Source organism: Pelobates fuscus, chromosome 3, assembly GCF_036172605.1.
Source record: "Pelobates fuscus isolate aPelFus1 chromosome 3, aPelFus1.pri, whole genome shotgun sequence".
Lineage (NCBI taxonomy): Eukaryota > Metazoa > Chordata > Amphibia > Anura > Pelobatidae > Pelobates > Pelobates fuscus.
This window is the reverse complement of record NC_086319.1, coordinates 229,678,955-229,698,925: the sequence shown is the minus strand read 5'-3', so window position 1 is coordinate 229,698,925 and position 19,971 is coordinate 229,678,955. Positions and strand designations below refer to the sequence as shown.

Genomic DNA, 19,971 nt, shown 5'->3' with positions numbered 1-19,971 from the left:
CCACCTATCCCTATTGAATCGGGGACTATCCTTTGTACCCACACCTACCTGCAATAAGTTTACCTGGTCTAAGGACCTTAATCTGTTTGGACGGAAACTAGCCCTAAACATCCTTCACGCCAAAAAGGATCAAGTGATGGCTAACGAAATGGGTCTCTCAGTAGAGGACTACGAATTATCCAGAACATTGGACACCCTCCTGGTCGAAAGCGATCTCTCGAGACCCCTCACGAGTTTCAAATCAGCAAGTTATTTCACACCAAACTTTGCCGACTCACCACATGTAGACCTTTTTGTCCAGATGTCACTGAAAGAGCTTGAATCCGCTCCGACCCACAATTTCGGTAGTAGCAACCTCAGCTTTATGGAACGGCAGGCCCTTAAAGATCTCCAAAAACAGACAGAAATCATTATCAAACCAGCTGACAAAGGTGGAAATACCGTACTGATGAACCGTCCCGACTATATTGAGATGTGCATGTCACACCTTTCTGACCCACTATATTATAGGGCTCTCCCCTCAGACCCAACTAAGATGTTCGCGGATGAGTTAGAGAAACTCCTTAATGAGGCCCTGAACAGTTCCATCATCAATAAAGATGAATTCCGGTTTCTCCTACCACACAAAAATCCCACCATAGCAACCTTCTATTGTTTACCAAAGGTACACAAGGGCTTGCATCCCCCTCCTGGCAGGCCCATTGTGTCGGGTAATAACTGCCTAACAGAATCTCCCAGTAAATTCATCGAGAGCATTCTTCACCCCATGGTGTTAAAACTACCATCCTTCTTACAGGATACGAAATCCACCCTGCTGATGCTACAGGACTTGACAGTCCCACCGTACACCCAGCTAGCCAGTCTCGATGTTGTTGCTTTATATACCAACATCCCTCATGACAAAGGCCTCAGGGCTTGCAGGTTCTTCTTGGAGAACACTGCCTACAGCAACCTTCAGACGGAGTTTATTCTAACTTTACTTGAATTCATATTAACTCACAATTACTTTGTCTTTAATGGCCAACACTACCTACAGATCTCTGGGACTGCCATGGGGACGGCTTGCGCACCTACCTATGCCAACTTATTTCTGGGATGGTGGGAGCAGTGTATTGTCTCCACACCCCGTTTTGACCACTTCCGTGAATTTGTTTTAAGTTGGCATAGGTATATAGATGACCTCCTAATCATGTGGGCAGGATCCGTCCCCATGTTTCAGGAATTTGTCAAGGACCTTAACGCAAATGACATCAACCTAAAGCTCACCTATGTCATAGACGAAAATGAGCTGGTCTTCTTGGACCTAAAGATCCTGTTGCTTATGGATGGTACTATTGAAACAGAACTATTCAGGAAGGCCACCTCCACAAATAGCCTTCTCCACTGGGACAGCCACCACCCGTTTAAATTGAAGGCCTCGATCCCATACGGCCAGTACCTACGGGCCAGAAGGAACTGCTCAGTAGACCACACGTTTCATAAAGAATGTCAAATTCTAAGATCTCGTTTTAAGGAACTAGGCTATCCTAATCGGGTTCTGAAAAAGGCCTTCCATCGGGTTTGCCTGTTGGACAGAGCATCAACCCTATTACCTACGATACGGAGACAAGAATCCAAGGCCCCACGGTGTATCGCTACCTACGATCAAGGTTGGGGACCGATGTCCAAAATTCTCCAAACCAACTGGCCAATACTTCTCCATAACCCTGTACTCTCCAAATTGTTACCACAGTATCCCTCAATTACAGCACGCCGGCCTTGCAACCTGCAAGATCAACTTGTCCGGAGTCATCTAGCATCCCCTCTGCCAACCACAAACTGGCTCTCAGAGACTAAAGGAACATATAGATGCAGACATTGCAAGGCCTGCCAGTACATTCTACCCTCCAAGTCTACCACCTCCACCCAGACCAACTACACTGTGGAGACCAATGCCCTGGTAAACTGCAGTACTACCAGAATTATATACTTAATTACCTGTAGCTGCGGCACGCAGTACATTGGGAAAACTTTCCAACAATTTAGGCGGAGAATATTACAGCATGTAACATCCATTAACAACAGGGTAACTCCAACCCCGGTGGCTCGGCACATTCAAAACTTTCATGATGGCAAACCGGATAATCTCAAATTCCAAGCAATAGAGAAACTGCTCCCTAACCCTAGAAAGGGCGATTTCAATAAGGCGTTGTTGCGCAAAGAGTCTCAGTGGATTTTTTCTTTCAAGACATTATCCCCTCTCGGCTTGAATGAGGAGTTCAACTACACCCCATTTATACACTAAGGTGGTGTATCTCTGGGACTATGGCTCCGCCTTGGGGACCGACTCCTACAACAATCCACTAACTTGGGCAATGGGAGGGCACCACTATGGATAACCTACCTACCCTTGTGCCCTTTCCCATCGGCATCCACTCCCGATTGGATACTAGACCATCGGGACTCTTTCTGGAAACTGTTGTATTCACCTACCGACATGTTGTAGTATCTTTTTCACTTTATTCCTAGATTCCAGCCGCACTGAGTGCAGACTTCTGACGATCCACTAATGGGTCAAGACCAGCAGAGTCTGTCTCGTGTCATCACCTCTGGGTCTGACTACCAGACTATATCATGTGTCACACTAATTATAGTTGACAATTGACAAGGTCCTACCAGCTTATGTCACAATACCAACCTAACTGCCGGTTTAATATCTAATCCCTGAGTAACCTATAATCGTCAAGACCTTATCAGGATCGTCACTTAATTGTACGATCACTAAGCCTCACCATCATGGACTCACGGCAATAAGCCCTTTTGGGCATTCTATCAGCTATTGGTATTGACTGTCTACACTTATTTTAATTTTATTTATGTTATTTTCCTTTTTCGTCATACTCTCTTCTTTTGCGTTGACTTATTGGGCATTTGTACTATCCCCCATGGACTCAGCGTAATTTTGACCAATTTGTATACCTCCCCTAAGGATAACGTTGATCATGACTTATCTACCGGAGACGTCTACCGTACAGACTCCCATTGCAAATTTCGCAATTAGCACTAGTTTGTGCTCCATGGACCACCGTATTTTGGCCCCTCCCTCTCTTATCTGCAGCAACCAATCAGATTTGTGAGCGGGCTTTTTAAACCTGACGAATCAGGGAAGACTTTTCCCCCTGATGAGCCTCTTCACACAGGCGAAACGCGCGTCGGGCTGAAGTGTGGCACCTATTATCGGTCTCGGGTTTGACACTAACCCGTCCACCTCAAGGTTACCCTGACTCCTCGGACATTACTACGAAAATCTCTTGGTTGACCAAAACCTTGTACTCGAGCGATACTTGTTATTATCATCCAGCATCCCGGTTTACTACCTCACACATACGGGTTGCCTAATTAAGCTCCGGACGAACAGTAACCTTTAGTATCAACCAGGATACTACTTTATTACAACAAAATTAACTTTACCTTTGAAAAGGAACTATTAGGGCAAACATTTATTACATACCCTTCCCTCTTCCTTGTCTCCTACCACTTTACTATACCTGGTACCCATGAAGGCACCATTCTAGCCTCCCTGTACTTAAACTTTCTGCTTATCATACAGACATTTATACACTCAAAAGAGGGCTACTTGGTAGCGTCTACTGTATATCAAAACACCAGCAATGATAGCCAACTATAGTAAGGTAGTCGAGTAAGGATACTTCTTGTCTCGATTTTACTATCGGGTCACCACCTTGGTTTGTCCGACACTGGCAACCATAGGTCAAAACAAGTTAGTCTAAGAAACACGACTAACCTGTGATATCAAAATTTATCTACCCATACAGTTCGCCTAACATCGGCAACTATGGGGAATAACCTCGACCTTTTCCTTCATTGACCATAATTTTTATGGGTATGTATGCTTAACCCGGAGGGAGGCACACTGTAATCCGACATTCTTCTAGTCGGTATACGGCTCACCCCCTCCACTAAACCGATACCCGGCTACTCTCTTCTCTCACACTGCCCACCAGGATTGTATACCCTAGTAAATGGTTCCATTTAGGGACCGGTGGTTTGAGCTAAAGATTGGTCGGTGGTACTCTCCATGTTAATACATTGCTTTCCTACTCTCCAATTGAGATATATTTGGGGACGTACTGACTCTATGTAGGACATCGGTACTGTTTTATCTTAAAACTATACGTACACTACTACCGTCACCCCGTGATATTTGATATCCCTTACTGTTATCTGCCTCATCTACTGTTGGGTTACTTGTCACCATACCGATCAGAGTTACCGCTGTGGTACCAATTACCAGCATATAGATTAATTGCGGCACTTACAGTACTTGCCCAGTTTATGACATTAGGGCACCTATAGTAGTTACACGTAGTATTTAGTTGTTTTTTGACACACTAATTTTTCCTTTCCGTGTGTGTCTCTGCACTTTACTCTTTACCTTTTTCGTTATATTAGTTTTCACTGTATTTACCCAACTCTATTAAAGGGTATTTTAACTGTTCATTACCTATTGCATACATACTGCGATCTATATCCTATAGGACAGATTTCTCTCTTTTTTTGTTCCAATTTACTATTAGGGTTACCCCCTGCTCTGTCCGCATTATCGATTGGCCACTCCTATTTCTTTTCATTTAGTTTATCACATATCTCCACAACAGTAACACTTACTGTGCAGAGTATTGTGCAGAGTATTTGTGTGTCTCATAGCTCCCTCACAATAAAACTTACATTGTTACACAGTGTGTATCACAGAAGCTGCAAGTTAAACTGCTTTTGTAGAGTAGATTGTTTGTGGTCTAGTATTGTGTAATTTGGCATATCTATGTTGTGTTTGTGGTGCACTATGTGTGTGTAGGATCTTTACTATGTGTGTGAATAGGGGATGTAGCCCATGTATGTATTTTAAGGGATGTAGTATGTGTGTGTGTGTGTGTGTAGGGGATGTAGCATGTATGTGTGGGATATAGTATGTATGTGTGTATATGGGATGTAGTATGTGTAGAGGGGTGTAGTGTGTGTCAGTGAGTAATGCATGTAGTGAGAGGTGGGATATGGCTGTACTGTGTGTGCATGATGGGAGATGGAAGGAGCAAATTATTTTATTTTTTAAATTTGGAAATGTTATTTTTAAAATGTATTTGTTTAATTTTTTTTTTTGATACTTTAATAATATTACCACCCGCCCTTTGGGTAAGGTTGAAGAGTCAGATCTCTGGTGGTCCAGCGATGAGACTTTCTGGTCTAAATCTTCACTGGGTAAAGACCTGGTATTTTGGATAACCATAGTAATACTCCTATGCTATGAGTGATAACGCTGGAGTTTGTAAGATAATCCACAATGTTTGCAACTGGCAAATGTGCAGCCCAGAAGATCTCTACAGCCCCCTTGCAGTGGGTGATCTAGGTTGATGAGATCTTTTTTTTTTTTTTTTGCAAAAGCTACTTAGATTTGCAGATGCAAAAATACAGCATATTGATGAGGCTGAAACCTGTGGTACACATTAAATTTGCATTGGTTCCTGAAATGTCCCTTTAAATTTCCATCAATTTTATGCAAACTAGGTTGTGTTAGTTAAACTGTTTTGACATACTAGAAAATATTTTAATTACCTTGAAGAGCGGTGACTCATATCCATAAGACATTGATTATCAATGTTATAATGGTTATACACATTTCCCCATTGCATTGGAAAGGATGAATCAATATCCAAAGAGCTAGCGACAGTTGTTGTTAATGCTTTTATGATTAATGAAATGTTTGTTTAAGTGATGTGTTAATTTTAGCATATTAGGGTTATGATTAATGATGGGCACAATTTCTGTTTTCTTCTTGTATGATTTCTTTTCTGTGCATCTTCAATGTGAATACATTTCTGAGAAGAAGAAAATTAAACAACACTTAAAAACATGCAAAAGATACAGGGCTGTATGGACTGCAAAATCCAGATATTGTTCACTCAGGCCTCAAATGGGCTTGCTGAATGTCACTGGACTGCCGAAATCCTGATTGAATGAGGCATATTTGGGCCGAGATTTTTAAAAAATCTGAACAATTTTCCTACTGGCAGCACTTGCATTGGAATTTTTTTTTTTTCACTTTTGTAATTTGGCAGCTGTCTACCAAGAGCTTGCCAGCCCCTACATCATTAACCTTTCACCACCAAGGAGTTTCTTACTATTTGAACACTGGCTTTATTGCAAGTGAAAAATGATTTGCTAACATGCGTCCTACCAGATTTTTTTAGTCCCAAATTTTATTAACAAAAATACAAACACAAGGTGGAGTATCTTACATTTGAACTTTGAACAATTTATGTGGTTGGTACAACGGGAGTATAATCAAGTGGAGGTCCAGTAATATCTTGGCTCAAAGTGTCACATCACTTAAACAAACATTTTATTAATCATAAAAGCATTAACAACAAAGTGTCAGCCTGGTGGGATTTGTGGGGTCCCACTCCCTCTCTGTTAGGTGGAAAACTGCAACTTTTGATAGTAGTCACAGATCTGGAACATGTGCATTATTTCAACACATACAGTGTTCAAAGTTCAAATGTAAGATACTCCTTGTGTTTATATTTTTGTTCCTAAACTTGTCGGTGTGGGTTAAGTGGATAACATATCAATTGTTAAACCACTGGGATTTTGTATATAGATTGTTTACATGCTGAATTTTATTAAAACTGGTGTTTTGTGAATCTACCGAGTCCTATTCTTTGCGTAGGCTTTCTGTAGCACCAATTTGAATCCAGACACTGAATGCATCTGGGCGATTGCTGCAGACTTGTTCAGGCTGACCAAATTCTAACTGCATTGGGCTTTAGTAAATATGAGAATTGCCGTGTGATAGGAATTCACTCCCTCTGGGCAAAATCCAATGTTTATTGAATAACCCCTTTAACCCCTTAAGGACCAAACTTCTGGAATAAAAGGGAATCATGACATGTCACACATGTCATGTGTCCTTAAGGGGTTAATCTCCTCCCGTGCTTCTTATTCTATTAACACAATCACACCTTTCTTTAACAAAAATTATAATGGTTACTTGAGCATGTACATTTTTTGTATTGATTTATTTTCTTATTATCTTTTTTTACAGAATTGATGCAAATCAGTCTCCAAGATTGCCAAGCAAACCTCCTGATCCCGGGCCAACTGGTTTGAGTAAAAGCAGAACAGTAGATGCCTTTAAAACAGAATTGAAAACACCTGGACGAAGCCCGTCAACTATGAGTTTGAGAGAACCAAGATCAAAGCCTGATGTTAAAGAAGAACCTAAATCAAGTGTTATGACTGGTTTTCTCACAGACAGTAAACCATTAAGTGTAGTCTCTTCTGTGGTAAATAAATTTAATCCATTTGATTCAAAATCTGATCCAGGAGCAAATCAGGAAGAAACACTGAGAAAACAGAGAGTTACAGACAAAGAACATGAAAAAAATGAAAGCCTAAAAGGAAATGCAAAGCCTTCTCATCAAGTGCAACAGTCACCAGGATATCCACAACATCCACAAGGACATGCAAGGTATCAGCCTACTGATGCCACAAAACCAACTCCACAGCAGTCTGCAAAATCGCAACAACTGCAACCTGACACAAAAACACTTCTTGAACAAGGAACTTCAAATATAGCAAAACAGCCATTAAATGCCACAGAACCCCTTTCAAATATACCCACTCCCAAATACCCTTTGCCTCATGCAAAAGATCCCCTGAAATCAGTGGCTCAAGAGCCAACACGTACTACCTCATCAGCCCAAGTACAAAGCCCTAAAAAGGAATCCATGAAGCAAGATCGACCTGCTACACATGTCTCAGTAGATAAGCAAAACTTACAAAAATCAGTACCTTTGAAACAAACAACCCATGCACCAGGTGGGTTGAAAGAAAAACCTCTAGTGTCTGATCCTACTAAAAATGTCACAAAAGAACCTGAGAAACAGCCTACTCAAACCCAAGGTACTGCCAAACAATCTGTGCAACCAGCTGGATCTACAAAGTCTCCATCTCAACAAGCTGGGATTACTAAAAAAACACCACAACCGGCAGCAAATCTAAAACAACAGGTACAACAAACAGGGGTTGTGAAACAGGGGCCAGTAACACAACCTACAAAACAACAGGTGCTATCCACCACGCCAATAATTCAAACAGCACAAAAGGTAGATGTTTCAAAATTGGCAGAAACAAAACCATCATCCCAATTTACTGGAAAGCCTGCACTTCCTCTAGCACAACCTACAAAATCAACACCACAGCAACAAGAAAAGGTTCCAGAACCAACATCACAATCCAAAAAACATCATCAAGACCTCCCACAGGATATATCTAAAGCAGCTGAGAAATCTTTGTGTCCTCTTTGCAAATCCACAGAGCTACATCTTCACTCAAAAGAAAAGGCCAACTATAATACGTGCACTCAATGCCGTTCTACTGTATGTAGCTTATGTGGCTTCAATCCAAATCCACATATGACTGAGGTAAGCAAGTATTGTCCTCATTATTATTTATTAATTATGAAAGCTTGAAAGAGAGCCTTTTTACTAAAATGCAAAATGAATATGTTTTTCATCACACAGTTACACAGAAGATAGGGCCTTGAGTATATGCAAAAATAAAAGTTAATATAGAAACTACTATATATACATTTTCTTGTGTGCAGTCACATTTTTATCTGATTGTAACAATTAATATAACTAGGAATATGATCACTTTGATATGATTTATAGGCATGGGTCCTTTACACTGAGATTGCACACTATTTTCTAGCATTAACGATCAAGACTGTTTTAATAGCCACTTTTAATTGCTATCAGTTTAGATTTAATGTTGGTAAATAAAAATGTTGAATTTTTCTTTTATTGGTATGGCATTTGTCAAATAGACTTTAAATAAACAGATTATCAGTTAATTCCAGCTCTTTAACCACAGATACAGAAGGTATATATAAGAGTGGGATCAATAAATTTACTAAAAAGTTCTTGTTTTTTTTTAAATTTTTTTTTTATTACTGTTGATTCACTAAAGATTTACTATAATCACGCCCGAATTTACATCATGAACGCCTGTTGGCTCACTATTCTGAATCACCGCCTAATCGCCCCAGCCAAACTAATAAAAAAACTTGACCATTTAAAATATGATAGAAACTGTTGCATATACACACATATAGAGTTAGAGTGTGTGTGTTTTTATATGTGGGTGTAGTGTAAGTACATTTTTTTCTTTTATTAGTTAATTTTTTTATTTTGTTCATCAACATCATATACAGTGCCTTGCAAAAGTATTCACCCCCCTTGGCATTTTTCGTGTTTTGTTGCCTCACAATCTGGAATTAACATGGATTGTTTGAGGATTTGCATCATTTGATTTACAGAACATGCCCACAACTTTGAAGATGTTTTTTTTATTGTGAAGCAAGCAACAAATAGGACAAAATAACAGAAAAAGTCAATGTGCATACCTATTCACCCCCCTAAAGTAAATACTTTATAGAGCCACCTTTTTTTTGGCAATCACAGCTCCAAGTCGCTTTAGATAAGTCTCTATGAGCTTGCCACATCTTACCACTGGTATTTTTGCCCATTCCTCCTTGCAAAACTGCTCCAGCTCCTTCAAGTTGGATAGTTTGCACTTGTGAACAACAACCTTTAAGTCTCACCACAGATTTTCTATTGGATTGAGGTTTGGGCTTTGACTAGGCCATTCCAACACATTTACATGTTTTAAGTGTTGCTTTAGCAGTGTGTTTGGGGTCATTGTCCTGCTGGAAGGTGAACCTCTGTCCTAGCCTCAAATCACGCACAGAGTGGTACAGGTTTTGCTCAAGAATATCTCTGTATTTATCACCATCCATCTTTCCCTCAACTCTGACCAGTTTCCCAGTCCTGGCTGCTGAAAAAAATCCCCACAACATGATGCTGCCACCACCATGTTTCTCTGTGGGGATGGTGTTCTTTGGGTGACGTGATGTGTTGGGTTTGCGCCAGACACTGCCTTTTCTTTGATGGCTCAAAAGTTACATTTTAGTCTCATCAGACCAGAGCACCTTCCTCCATACATTTTGGGAGTCTCCCACATGCCTTTTCGCAAACTCAAAACGTGCCATTTTGTTTTTTGCTGCAAGTAATGGCTTTCTTCTGGCCACTCTGCCATAAAGCCCAACTCTATGGAGCGTATGGCTTATTGTCGTCCTATGTACAGATACTCCAGTCTCTGCTGTGGAACTCTGCAGCTTCTCCAGGGTCACCTTAGGTCTCTGTGCTGCCTCTCTGATTAATGCCATCCTTGCCCGGTCCGTGAGTTTTGGTGGGCGGCCGTCTCTTGGCAGGTTTGATATTGTGCCATGTTCTTAACATTTGGTTATGATAGATTTGATGGTGCTCCTGGGGATCATCAAAGATTTGGATATTTTTTTATAACCTAACTCTGACTTGTACTTGTTTGGAGAGTTCCTTGGTCTTCATGGCAGTGTATGGTTAGTGGTGCCTCTTGCTTAGGTGTTCCAGCCTCTGGGGGCCTTTCAAAAAAGGTGTGTATATGTAATGACAGATCATGTGACACTTAGATTGCTCACAGGTGGACATCATTTCACTAATTATGTGACTTCTGAATTTGAATTATGTGACTTCTGTAATTGGTTGCACCAGAGCTTTTTATGTAACAAAGGGGGTGAATGCATACGCACATGCCAATTTTCTGTTTTCTATTTCTAAAAAATAGTTTTATGTATATATTTTTCTCATTTCACTTCACCAACTTAAACTATTGTGTTCTGGTCCATAACATAAAATTCAGATCAAGGGGGGGGGTGAATACTTTTGCAAGGCACTGTAATAACAGGCATTGTGGAGAAGTACATCTTGATTTCAATATTATGTTACATTGACAAAGTGTGCTGGCCAATTGACATAACGTATAACAGTAAAAAGATACAGTACATCTTTGTCAATTACATAATGAGCATTTTCATCAAATGGTGTACTTCTAGGTTGCAGATGACCAGTTTTCACAAAATTTGGTTGTTGCATCTTCTGTGACCTGTGTGCTTTGGATTGTGTATGGATAAGATGGTCACTTAAAAATATTGCTTCCTCGAGAACATGGGCGGCAATAAGGCCTAGTGAATGTTGTTTACCTTGTCGGATAATATGTAACCGAATTATACAGATATATAGACAGTAGTGATGTTGCGAACATAACATTTTCCGTTTGCGAACGGCGAACGCGAACTTCTGCAAATGTTCGCGAACGGGCGAACAGGGCGAACCGCCATAGACTTCAATAGGCAGGCAAATTTTAAAACCCACAGGGACTCTTTCTGGCCACTATAGTGATGGAAAAGTTGTTTCAAGGGGACTAACACCAGGACTGTGGCATGCCGGAGGGGGATCCATGGCAAAACTCCCATGGAAAATTACATAGTTGATGCAGAGTCTGGTTTTAAGGGCATAAATCACCTAACATTCCTAAATTGTTTGGAATAACGTGCTTTAAAACATCAGGTATGATGTTGTATCGATCAGGTAGTGTAAGGGTTACGCCCGCTTCACAGTAACAGACCAAACTCCCCGTTTAACGCACCGCAAACAACCGCAAACAGTCCATTTGCACAACCGCAATCTCCCCATTTGCACAAGGTTGGATACCAAGCTAGCCATGTCCCGTCCTCACTGATGTCATTGAAGGTCTCTTCCTCCACCCAGCTACGTACAACACCAAGGGTCCCCGAAAGGTGACAACAAGCCCCCTGTATTTTTTTTTTTTAAATGTACACTACTGTTACACCAGATATGAGTTGCACTGGTGTGACACTGTGCCCTGGCAGGCCCTGAAACGCACACGTGTGAAGGAAACTGACTGCTATTATTTCACAGTCAAATTTCTAGTTTTTTTTAATGTACACTACTGTTACACCAGTGATTGGCCCACGTCATGCCTACGCCCCCAAAACGTTAGTGTGTAGGGGTGCTGGAATGACGTGGGCCAATGGGAGCCTGAATCAACTTTTGGCTCCCACTGCCCCTTTAAGAGCGAGCTCGTGACTCGAGCCGTGCTCCTAGTGCCAGGCGGGCCAGTGCACGTGGTTAAGTCAGAAGAGGAGATCAAGCCGCATGCGGCTCGTGTGGAGGCAGGAGTGATCCAGCTACGCACGGCTCGAGCTTAGGAGCCAGGTCGGTCCCAGGATAAGGTAAATACAGCCACAACCACTTATCCCAATCACACACCTTTCCTAACGTCCTATCCCATTAAAAGCATATTACCGCGTATTTAATAAAACAGATAGACCCCCTACTTCATCCAGGTTACTGATCGATGGTTCGATATTCTGAGCCCTCTCTGATTTACTGTACACGACTATTCGATATTCCCACAAATTTTATATAGCATTTTATGTTTGTTTGAGACCACCTTAAAAATATTGGATATCGCTAAAAATCATGATCACTATATACTTTCTCTACAAACCTCTAAAACTAACCAAACTACTCATCCATCCGCTATACCACTTTATCCCACCTAGAACTAGTGCCCAGTTAAAATACTTGACTCTTACTTACCCACGCTCAGTCATGCCACACACATTTCACCACTACTCTCACTGAATCCCTCTGACTACGGCTAAATTCATCTACTACATCAGAACACTACTCCTAAGATTGGGTTGTATCCATGTATCCATGTCACTCACTCACTCACTCTCTGGGCCGGCCTAAGACATCATTCTGTCTAGGTCCAACGATAAATGACTATGAGGGATAATGTATAATAAGCACAGATTATTGGCTATGGGGGGATCATGTATAATAAACACAGGTTACTGGCTATGGAAGGGATAATGTATAATAAACACAGGTTACTGGCTATGGGGGGGTAATGTATAATAAACACAGGTTACTGGCTATGGGGGCGATAATGTATAATAAACACAGGTTACTGGCTATGGGAGGGATAATGTATAATAAACACAGGTTACTGGCTATGGGGGGATAATGTATAATAAGCACAGGTTACTGGCTATGGGAGGATAATGTATAATAAACACAGGTTACTGGCTATGGGAGGGATAATGTATAATAAACACAGGTTACTAGCTATGGGGGGATAATGTATAATAAACACAGGTTACTGGCTATGGGAGGGATAATGTATAATAAACACAGGTTACTGGCTATGGGGGGTAATGTATAATAAACACAGGTTACTGGCTATGGGGGGATAATGGATAATAAACACAGGTTACTGGCTATGGGAGGGATAATGTATAATAAACACAGGTTACTTGCTATGGGGAGGATAATGTATAATAAACACAGGTTACTGGCTATGGGGGGGATAATGCATAATAAACACAGGTTACTGGCTATGGGGAGGATACTGTATAGTAAACACAGGTTACTGGCTATGGGGGGATAATGAATAATAAACACAGGTTACTGGTTGTGGAGGGATAATGTATAATAAACACAGGTTTGTGGGGGGATAATGTATAATAAACACAGGTTACTGGCTATGGGGGGATACTGTATAATAAACACAGGTTACTGGCTATGGGAGGATAATGTATAATAAACACAGGTTGCTGGCTATGGGAGGATAATGTATAATAAACACAGGTTACTGGCTATGGGGAGGATAATGTATACAAAACACAGGTTACTGGCTATGGGGGGATAATGTATAATAAACACAGGTTACTGGCTATGGGGGGTAATGTAAAATAAACACAGGTTACTGGCTATGGGGGGATAATGTATAACAAAACATACTGGCTATGGACGGATAATGTATAATAAACACATGTTACTGGCTATGGGAGGGATAATGTATAATAAACACAGGTTACTGGCTATGGGGGGATAATGTATAATAAACACAGGTTACTGGCTATGGGAGGGATAATGTATAATAAACACAGGTTACTGGCTATGGGGGGGATAATGTATAATAAACACAGGTTACTGGCTATGGGGAGGATAATGTATACAAAACACAGGTTACTGGCTATGGGGGGATAATGTATAATAAACACAGGTTACTGGCTATGGGGGGGGGGGTAATGTAAAATAAACACAGGTTACTGGCTATGGGGGGATAATGTATAACAAAACATACTGGCTATGGACGGATAATGTATAATAAACACAGGTTACTGGCTATGGGAGGATAATGTATAATAAACACAGGTTACTGGCAATGGGGGGATAATGTATAATAAACACAGGTTACTGGCTATGGGAGGATAATGTATAATAAACACAGGTTACTGGCTATGGGGGCGATAATGTATAATAAACACAGGTTACTGGCTATGGGAGGATAATGTATAATAAACACAGGTTACTGGCTATGGGAGGATAATGTATCATAAACACAGGTTACTGGCTATGGGGGGATAATGTATAAAAAGCACAGGTTACTGGCTATGGGGGATAATGTATAATAAACACAGGTTACTGGCTATGGGAGGGATAATGTATAATAAACACAGGTTACTGGCTATGGGGGGATAATGTATAATAAACACAGGTTACTGGCTATGGGGGGGGGGGTAATGTAAAATAAACACAGGTTACTGGCTATGGGGGGATAATGTATAACAAAACATACTGGCTATGGACGGATAATGTATAATAAACACAGGTTACTGGCTATGGGAGGATAATGTATAATAAACACAGGTTACTGGCTATGGGGGGATAATGTATAACAAAACATACTGGCTATGGACGGATAATGTATAATAAACACAGGTTACTGGCTATGGGGGGATAATGTATAACAAAACATACTGGCTATGGACGGATAATGTATAATAAACACAGGTTACTGGCTATGGGAGGATAATGTATAATAAACACAGGTTACTGGCTATGGGGGCGATAATGTATAATAAACACAGGTTACTGGCTATGGGGGGATAATGTATAATAAACACAGGTTACTGGCTATGGGAGGATAATGTATAATAAACACAGGTTACTGGCTATGGGGGATAATGTATAATAAACACAGGTTATTGGATATGGAGGATAATGTATAATAAACACACAAAAAAAAAAGAATGCAGCTTCAGAATAATCTAAATTGTATGCTGTCTAGGAGGTGGGAGGGTCTGGGAGGTAGGGTATGCTGCTGATTGGCTGGAATGTGTCTGCTGACTGTGAGGTACAGGGTCAAAGTTTACTCAATGAAGACGAATAGGGGGCAAACCAAACATCACATATTTTCGCCATCCGTGGCGAACGCAAACAAGCTATGTTCGCCAGGAACTATTCGCCAGCGAACCGTTCTGGACATCACTAATAGACAGTCTCGAGTACCGTAGAATATAAACATAAACATTTTGTACCAGATTCAGTGGAGCCTAAATTTAGGAATACAGACCATTTAATCTTGCCACTATTTTCCTCTATTTTGGCTCCCTGTCAGTCATTGTTATAAGCTATCTCCATTTTACATTACATACAGCATAGGGAAACCATACAGTGAAAAGGGGGAAATTAAGGGGTTAAACAATGTTTCCTTTTCTTCTCTTCATTTGCAATGGTTGCCTTGTACTAAAAGGATTATGATGTAATTTGCAAACATTTGCTCATTTTTGTTATACATTTATGAGGAAACCTGGTTCTGGTTATAGATTAATTTATGTACATTTCATTTTAACTAATTAAAAATATTATTAAACAGTATTCAGATATAACACATAGACATGTATATTTAGACTGCTAAACTGTGATGTACAGGCAAACAGGTTAAACTCTAATACAACTACTTTCCCACATGTTTAAATTATATTCCTGCCCTGTATTAGAGGTGAGATTGTTGATTTTCTTTTCATAAAATAAAGCCAAGTAGAACAACAGGTAACATATCAAGGGTAATGGCTAAGGAGCATCCAATTCTCCTTTCAATACATTTTCCATCTTTAGATAGTCCCATTATAGAGTAACATATGCTGAAAAAGTCTCAAGTTATAAAGTTCAGTTTTTTATTCATCATCTGTATTAATTATTAGCTGCACTCTATCTTTAACCCCTTAAGGACACATGACGTGTGTGACACGTCATGATTCCCTTTTATTCCAGAAGTTTGGTCCTTAAGGGGTTAAAAAGGACACTATAGTCTCGCAGACCGCTTCAGCTCAATAAAGTGGTCCGGGTGCCAGGTCCCTCAGGTTTTAACCCTTCAGATGCAAACATAGCAGTGCTATGTTTACATTTGGGGTTAAGCCAGCCTCTAGTGGCTGTCTTCCGGAAAGCCACTAGAGGTGCATCTGCGACGCTGCAGGCATATTATGCCTCCATTGCGCAGAGCGTCTATAAGAAAGCATTGAGAAATGCTTTCCTATGGACACTTTGAATGCGTGCGCGGCAGTTGCGCGGCAGTTTCGCGGCAGTTTCGCGGCAGCTGACGTTGGCGAGGGAGGAGAGGTCACTAGCACCGAGGGAGCCCGGCACTGGAATAAGGTAAGCTGCTGTAGGGGTTTGGTTTTAATGTGTACAGTAATCATTTTAGAGGAAACCATGTGATAGACTATAGAAAATTTTGAATAGACCACATCCACTGCAACACACTGCTCTGTACTTCTACTGACTTCGTCATACAATTCATTTAATACGTTATGTTATTTCCTACTAATGATATTATTGTTCACAGTAAACTCCTGAATATGATTTCTTAATATCCCTTCAAATAATTTTCCAACCACAGGTTAAGCTCAAAGGTCTGTAATTTTGAGTTATAGATTTTAATCCCTTCTTAAATATGAGCACTACATCTGCTTTTCCAAAATTCTTTGGTATGATTACTGAAAGAAAAGAATCCTGAAAGGTTAAAAACTGTGGTTTTGATAATCCCATGCATTAAGGACTAGTTAATCATCTGTACCTTAACTTAATTTTCATTTCTGTAGCACTTTGTCATGTGTCATCTAAAACTGTTTGCTGCAACAGTGTTGTGCATGTATACAGTAAGAGGTTAAAAAAAAGTAAAATCTCTGGATTTTCCTGATCTTCATTTATCTCTGATTTCAGTGAACCAACAACTTATGAGATCTTTTGTATTTATGTAATTAAAAACTTTGGGGGGTTTATCTTATCATTTACTAATCAGTTTTCCTTTTCCAGGTTAAATTAATATCATTGCCGTTTTTGAAAGCATTGTTGGCATTCTTGGATTTTATACATGATATCATTAACCCATCTACTTAAATCCTTTAAATATCAATTTCCCATGTTATATTTCTTGATTGAGCTTTCTTTGATTTTAATTTGTTTCTTTTGTATTAATTATGGTGTGAAGTGCATTTTTCTTATATTCTTTTAAAGGGACAATGTATGCACTATAACCATTTCATCTCATTGGAGTGATTATAGACAAGGAGTAATTTGGCAGTGTCCCTCCATTTTATGTTAAACCATTTTCGAACAGTTTAACAATAAATAAGGGTCTCTGGCCACTCAATGCCTGTACCGGAGGAAAGGCTAAGTCACAAATTACACATTTCCTTGTAGTTAAAGAATCAAACCAGTAATGGTTTAGCATTAAACCATTAAAAACACTGAATGGGACAATGGCACCATGGGACTTAAAATGATATGTTTTAGTGACCTTCATATGAGCTTGTTTGAATTGATTCAAATGACCAGTGGTGTATTTTGGATTGGTGTTACCCTAGGCATGACAAATCTTGGGCACCCCTAATTTAAATTTACCTGCCCCTTCCTGCCAAGGCCACGCCTCTTCCTGTGAACTAACACACATTTTGACTGACAAACTGACACACACATACATGGACCAGCACACACTCTCAGATACACTGACATACACACACATGCAGTCACTGATTTGACACAATCTGACAGACACATACAATCATTCAGACACCCACTGACAGACAAATACACTCACTGACAGACACACATAACCACTGACACACACTCACACATTTACTGACACACACACACACACTCACTCACACTCACTGACACACACACACACACATTTCCCCCCAACACTCACAATTATTATTATTTTTTAAAATTTAAAACCACCCAGCCTCTCTACTTTTGGGAAAGCTGGGTGCATTATTTACCTGGGGCCCAGTGGGGCTGCAGGGTGTACGGTTAGGGAGGCGGGCGGCTGGGTGGCCAAAGTAGGCGGCAAGGGAGCTGTGATCTCCCTGCTCAGCTCCCTCAAGTGCCGTAAAGTGATGCCGGGAGCCGCAGTGACATCATATTCCAGCATCCAGCAGGAAGAGCTCCCTCGCCGCCCGCCCGGAAAACAAAAGTCTGCCTGCCCCGGGGGGAGTTGTTCCAAAGCTGGCCAGCCAGCAAGCTCAAAATGAGACTAACAAGGCATTAGCCTGGGCATTTTGCCGCCCCCTACAAAGTGCCGCAAATACCTTGTTAGCCCCGCAGTAAATACAGCCCTGCAAATGACTTCATATTATTGTTACTATTTTTCCAATGCTTCTTTATTTGACTGTTTGACAAAAGGTCAACATTATTTATTATTAACAGATCCAGTCAAGTATCCATTCTAGATGGTACTTTTACTAATTAAGATGGGAAGCTATAATTTAAAAGCAAAGGAAAACTGTATTTGTGCACTATCTCAAATCCAAATTGCACGTTTTAACTAACTCAAGGTTTTTTAGTATAAAGCCAATGGCCATTTAAGTGTAAGCTCCTCTGCCATGTCAAGGCAAAACCTCTTAGGTGAGTTCTACACTAGCAATTCACCTTGCTGTGTTCAGCCAAAATCTCTAATGAGACAGAGAGGGGTGTTTTTTTTTTTTAAACCTCTACACACTTATTAACCCTTAATAGGGAACACCTCATGCGCATTTTGTCCTTGGTTCTAGGAAGCAAGGTGACTCGGGTCATCCTTGGTTACCTCCTTTTTCCATTTTTGGTAAGAGATTACATCATAGTAATCAAAATTTTACTTTACTGTTAAATTATTTATTATTATTATTATTATTAGTCATAGTAGAAGTAGTACTAATAGTAGCACTCTATTCATATTTACTCTATTACAAATAAACCAAAAACATTCTGTCTATTTTCAGATTCATTTTTGTCAGTTACCATAATTAATTATTTAGCATGAATAATTAAACTGTTTTTTTTTTTTTAATCAAAATGTGTTTGTATTATTTTTCGTTAAACACTTGGCTAGCCAAGGTGCAATAAGTAAAAAGTTCTTTCAAAACAAATGTAAATATATCTCTTGATCTAACTGGAAGCAGTTCAGTTTCACATCAGTGCTGTAACTGGAAACAATATACTGTAATTGAGATGTTGTTGAGAGCCGTAGAAAGTGTGTCCTTATAATAGTCTGTACAGGAAATTGTCACACAGACTTGATATTGTTGATAATTCTACAGTTAGTCCTTTTTGATGGTGTGTTAAGAGTAAGATTATAGCAAACAATTAGTTTTGCATTGATTAGCTTCTTTTTATTCAGCAATATACTTTATTTAAGCAAACAGTTGAATAATAAATAATTTAAATGCCTGGGTGTTGCATTTGTAATAATGTATCGTTTGCCCTTGCAAAGAACCACACTTGATTCATGCATTGAAATACAAGTAAATATAACTGGATTGGTTTTAAGGGAACACTATAGTTCAGGAATAGAAACATATATTCCTAACACTATAGTTCTGGAGTAAATGTTTAGGTTTCCGGCCACCCTCTCTGTGTAGTAAAAATTTGATTTTACTTACCTTTTCTCCACTGCCGTGCCAGGCTCACCAAAGCCTCCATGGCTGAGATTATCAGTCTTGACTCATAAAGTTTTGCAGCAAAATAAAGTTCTACAGGGGTCTGGAGTGCCCCTTTGATTGTCTGGCTTAGTTTGTTCTCCCCGTGTGCCCAGTGGCATGCCTCACTGGAGTTTTGAGATGACTGCCTTCTATATTGATTCGATTTCTAGCTTGTTTCTTTGTATGTAGAAGCACTG

The 19,971-nt window shown here is 40.1% G+C and overlaps 1 protein-coding gene across 5 annotated transcripts in view; it reads left to right on the top strand.

The window, feature by feature from the left end:
* The window catches only part of PCLO (piccolo presynaptic cytomatrix protein), a 378,876-nt gene that overhangs the window by 56,735 nt on the left and 302,170 nt on the right, over positions 1–19,971 (top strand). For all 5 annotated transcript variants that reach the window (XM_063448187.1, XM_063448188.1, XM_063448185.1 and 2 more), the window contains exon 2: positions 7,100–8,480. In XM_063448187.1, the coding sequence (XP_063304257.1) occupies positions 7,100–8,480 (1,381 nt within the window). The remainder of the gene's footprint in view (positions 1–7,099; positions 8,481–19,971) is intronic.